Here is a 5000-nt window from a genome sequence, read left to right as displayed (position 1 = left end):
GTTTGGCGGCCGCTAATTGGCTGGTATCGGAAGGTCGGCAGCTCCCAGCCAATCAGCGCTCGCCAAACAAACGTCTCGTAGGCGTAGGGCTCACCCAAGAATCTACCCTAAGTGAACCAACTATAGTTACATTACCCTTGGTCACATCTTTACAAAATACTTAGTGTTACAGCTTCCCCTCTTTTTGTCTTACTTTTGCACTCAGAGAGTGGACAATAATGCATTCATTATAAAATCTGTCCCTACATTCAACACTGAAGTTAATGATAAAATTACTGTATGATGTCACATATTTCGGAAAAAAAAAAATTTTATTCGCCAGGACGACTATCATTATTGCCATTATAAAATTTATGACTACTATCCTCAGTACTGACATAATGAAAATGATTACTGGACGATACCATCATATTCCGGAAAGATTTCTTATATTTTCCAAAGTGTTCGAGAAGCACATATAATGTTCCATACTCACCACATTTGTCTCATCTTGAGCGTAACCGTCCCAATAACCTCTGAGACCGTTGGCAACTGCCGTCACTGAGTCCACGAGGCTGTGAATTGAAATATATCGATTGCTGTTCGGGCATACGTAGGATTCTCTCTCTCTCTCTCTCTCTCTCTCTCTCTCTCTCTCTCTCTCCTCTCTCTCATATATATATATATATATATATATATATAATATATATAATATATATTATATATATATATATATGGAATATGAATATACATGCATATCTATACACATACATACAGTAGTAATACATGTATATTGTATATATATATATATATAATATATATATATATATATATATATATATATATGTATATACTATACTATGAACAGGACAGCGAGAAAACCGGAAATAATTTTTATTTTTTATTTACCCCAACGTTCTGCGAATCCTTTCTCAACTCCAGAGCTATAAATAGAATTGATTTTTACAATATCAAAAATAATGTTAAGATGAGCTAATAATTATAAGAAATCTAGTCAAAGGCGGTGTTTTTTATCCCTCTAACATTCCCTTTGACTTTTCTGCTCTCCATCGGTTAACAGCCAAACCTCTTAACAGTAATTCCAACTAAATGGTTTGCTTGTTTATTTTTTTCAATTTTTTTTTTCTATTTTTCTTTTTTGCTATTTTATCTGTCATTTCACAGAGTTATTTATCGTTTTAATTTAGTTTTAGCCTAAAGTCACTTTGTAGTTTTTATTTTACTTTTACTTGGCTGTTATATTACAAAACTAGATTTTTTTTATAATTATTAGCTTATTTTAGCAAATTTTTTTTAATATTGTAACAATTAATTTTGTTTATAGCCCCGAAGATGTGAGAGGATTCCAGACACGTTATATGTGCTTTTGTGTGTGTTTTTGTGTGTGTGTGTGTGTGTGTGTGTCTGTAATTACATCAGAAAAAGTTTTTTAGCTTTCAAAGCAGTATTGACCAAACTATTAAAAAAAAAAATTCTGGTTTACTTGTTCCCATCTTGTTCGAATACCTTTTACACTGATTCTTGACTACCATGTGAAACGTTTGCAGCATTTTCATAAGTGTGTGTGTGTATCTCTTATTTTCGGCAATTACATAAGAAAATGCTTATTTAGCTTTCAAAGCGTACTGACCACACTATTAAAAAAAGTTTGGAGCAATTTTCATAAGTGTGTGTGAGTATGTGTCCTTATTTACGATACATATTTTTTGTTGCCATTGTCGTTTCCGTGCTGTGTGGATTTTGTGTGTGTGTGTGTGTGTGTGTGTGTGTGCGCGCGCGCGCGCGTGTGATACTACTCACTCGCAAATTTCCATCATGTGGCGTCCACCATCCACTATATCTTGACTTATGGTGACAGCTGCTGTTATATCCCAGTCCTTGCCTACTGCGTCGAAGGCGGCACGTAGTTCTCGGAGCTGTTTAAAAGAAAAAAAAAAAAAGTAAATAATGCAACGAGTTTTCTCGGCGTAATCGAGTTTTCTGTATACCGTGCACAATGAAGGCCGCCTGAAATAGATCTATCATCTTTAGGTGGACTCTGTGCTGTATGAGCCGCGGCCCATCAAACTCTCAGCCGGTCCTGGTGACCTGTGTTGTTGCATTGCCAGAAGCACAATTATGGTTAATTTCAACCCTAGATGAAATAAAAACTACTGAGGCTAGAGGGCTGCAATTCGGCATGTTTGATGATTGGAGGGCGGATGATCAGCATTCCAGTTTACAGCCCTCTAGCCTCTGTAGTTTTCGAGATCTGAGGGCGGACAGAAAAAGTGCGGACGCACAGACAAACAGCCTTCTCTATAATAGTTTTCATTTACATAAAACTAAAACGAGACAAGGAAAATTAATTTATTAACAGGAACGATGGAAGTCCTCTTGTAACCACAGCAGAAGTTATGGCAGGGAAATTCAGGAATGTGGGTCAAATGAGAAACTGTCAATTTAGTGTCCTCGATTTTGCCTTTTTACAAATATTTCTTAGGACAAAAATTCTCCGAAGTTCACTAGGCCACGACTCTAGAAATGTTTTTATGTAGAATATGTATATTATTATATATATATATATATATATATATATATATATATATATATATATATATATATATATATATATATATATATATATATATATATATATATATATATATATATAAATGTGGTCTTTCGACAGTACGCCGATGCTTTGGTGAATATTTATATGCTATTGAAAATTATTCATATTTATGTATTACGTAAAGTAGTGAGTGAAGCAGTCTAATTTTTCTCGTCCGTGACATGCTAGTGAGAGGGCAACAAATTAATTTTAGTTAGCGAAGTAAAACAAACTTGGGAAAAGATGAAAAGTGTCGCTCCTCCACCATGGAAAGCTACGAGCCGTTATAGATCTCAGGTATAAAATTACCAAAGATAGATACTATAGAGTGCACAAAGATACTGGACTCGAATTTTTTCCCACAAGCAGTTGTAATCTCATGCCGTCATCCAGGACGAGACAGTGTTGTCACATGAAACGTCAGGACCTACGTCACGTTATACACGATTTTCAGTGTATAACATGAGTTCGAGATATTCTCTTTATACCATGTGTTCAGAATTTCTAATTTTAAACCATGCATCTGGGCTTGATCTTGATACCGTGAATCCAAGATTTTCTCTTTACACCATGAATCCTGGTCAGCACTACAAACACACTATAGTCGTATTTCTTATAAAGAGCAACCATAATATTTATTATCGAAAAGCATGTTTTAGTCCAGTGGTTCTCAACCTGGGGGCCGTGGAAAGAATTTAGGGGGCCATGGTGGGCTATTGAAAATTATACATTTCTAAATAATGTTAGGAATCTGAATTTAAAAAATAAAAAAACTTTTTCCCAACCGAATTTAAATTTGCTATTTTCCGCTAGTTTTTTGCAGTCTAGTGATGTAAGTTAAGTATATAACAGAAATCAATCAAATATAAGATAATTATGACTGTAAACTTCGTAATAAGGCAAGGGTGTTCTCTTCATCAACATATTATTTACTCATTTATTTATTTATTTATTTATTTATCTTTACCTTTTTTGGCGGGGTGGGATTTGGGAGAAAAATGAATGGGGGTGGGGGGCACACGAATGTTGAGAATTCGTGAAAGGGGGAATAGAGTGAAAAAGGTTGAGAATCACTATTTTAGTCTGTTCAAAATGTGATCCACGAAATAAAAGTTTGGCTGCATAAGCCGCAGGCTAAATATACCTTCCAAACACAGTATGTAAACAAATGACGCTATTGGTCGATCGTGTTGAAAAGCGTGCTCCCATTGGTTGGGATTTATGACGTCATTCTTTTTAATTTTGATTACTGCCGCCAGTTGTCTCTACTGGCCCCGTCGTGGTGCGGCTCATATGGCTGACTTGAGTGTCTTTGTGTACTCTGTAGTATCTTTGATGATCACATAGATAGTCACTCAGTGGGAAGAGATGATCACTCGGTGGCCAGTTAACTGGAAATGATGAAAGACAACTGGTTTTCCTCTGGCACTAAATCTTAACGAAAATTGGAGCGGTGTGCTTCTGAAAGTATATTACCTTAACTCGTTTTTGCATCAAGGAGATTTTTAAAATTGGTCGAGCTACCTCGAATGATTATAAAAAAATGCCTCTCTCTCTCTCTCTCTCTCTCAGCGTCTTGTTTTTCTCACCAAAGTTAGGAAATTGTTGATATTAGCCTGAGAAGTTCCAGCCGGTCCCCCTTCTGCGGGAAATACCCAGTCTACGTCAAGACCGTCCAACCCGTATTCTTTTAGGAACTCTGGAATTGATGATTAAACAATTAGTTTGTATTTGTGTTTATTGAAGGATTTAAGTATAGATTCACAGCTTTGTATCCTAATATATTTATTTATCTGCCTACTTTTTAAAGCGTTTATTAATTTATGAGTTCAGGTGTCAAAATCGGTTTACTTTGACGGAAGGGTATAATCATTGATGATTGTATATATCAGTGCTGACGGAGGGTCAATAACACAGGAAATCGCTCCCTTCCAAAACAATGTTGAAAAAAATATACGAAAACTCTTATTGAAATGATTACATATTATGTATCTATAGACAATGAAGGGTCTCTTAACCAGTATTTTTTAACAGACATCTTGAGGTTTAACTAATATTGCAAGAAATCGATGGCTTCCTCCTCGAAATTTTAGTAATTTAAAAACATTTCGTATCCGACAAATGATAAAGCTGAAGTTTTAAATTACAATAAAAAAAACAAGAACAGAATTTTCGATTTTTGTATGTCATCCGGTCCTTGACATACATGAATCTCTGCGCTATTAATTCTTTATTGTCAGCATTGCTTTCATTAACCAAACAAAAACTTCTTTCAGTTTTCTTCTGAAGATTGAAAAAGAAACCCACAAATTCAATTTGTAACTTGTTTACTTCTAAGTATTTACATTTAGTTTTACTCCACACTCGAGTACTTTCAGGCCCTTCTGTGGCCCATTCTCAAGAGATG

General features: G+C 35.2%; 2 protein-coding genes across 2 annotated transcripts in view; one reads left to right on the top strand and one right to left on the bottom strand.

Annotated features, from left to right (window-relative positions):
- The window catches only part of LOC135212239 (uncharacterized), a 790449-nt gene that overhangs the window by 312950 nt on the left and 472499 nt on the right, over positions 1–5000 (top strand). The gene's annotated exons all lie outside the window — the stretch shown is intronic.
- Positions 1–5000, bottom strand: part of LOC135212136 (endochitinase-like) — a 12363-nt gene that overhangs the window by 134 nt on the left and 7229 nt on the right. The window contains exons 4-6 of the mRNA XM_064245547.1: positions 4183–4292; positions 1801–1916; positions 476–554 (exon numbers count right to left, since the gene is read on the bottom strand). Coding sequence (XP_064101617.1) covers positions 476–554; positions 1801–1916; positions 4183–4292 — 305 coding nt within the window. The remainder of the gene's footprint in view (positions 1–475; positions 555–1800; positions 1917–4182; positions 4293–5000) is intronic.

This window comes from Macrobrachium nipponense, chromosome 40 (assembly GCF_015104395.2).
Source record: "Macrobrachium nipponense isolate FS-2020 chromosome 40, ASM1510439v2, whole genome shotgun sequence".
Lineage (NCBI taxonomy): Eukaryota > Metazoa > Arthropoda > Malacostraca > Decapoda > Palaemonidae > Macrobrachium > Macrobrachium nipponense.
The sequence above is the reverse complement of the archived record's forward strand: the minus strand, read 5'-3'. Positions and strand labels throughout refer to the sequence as shown.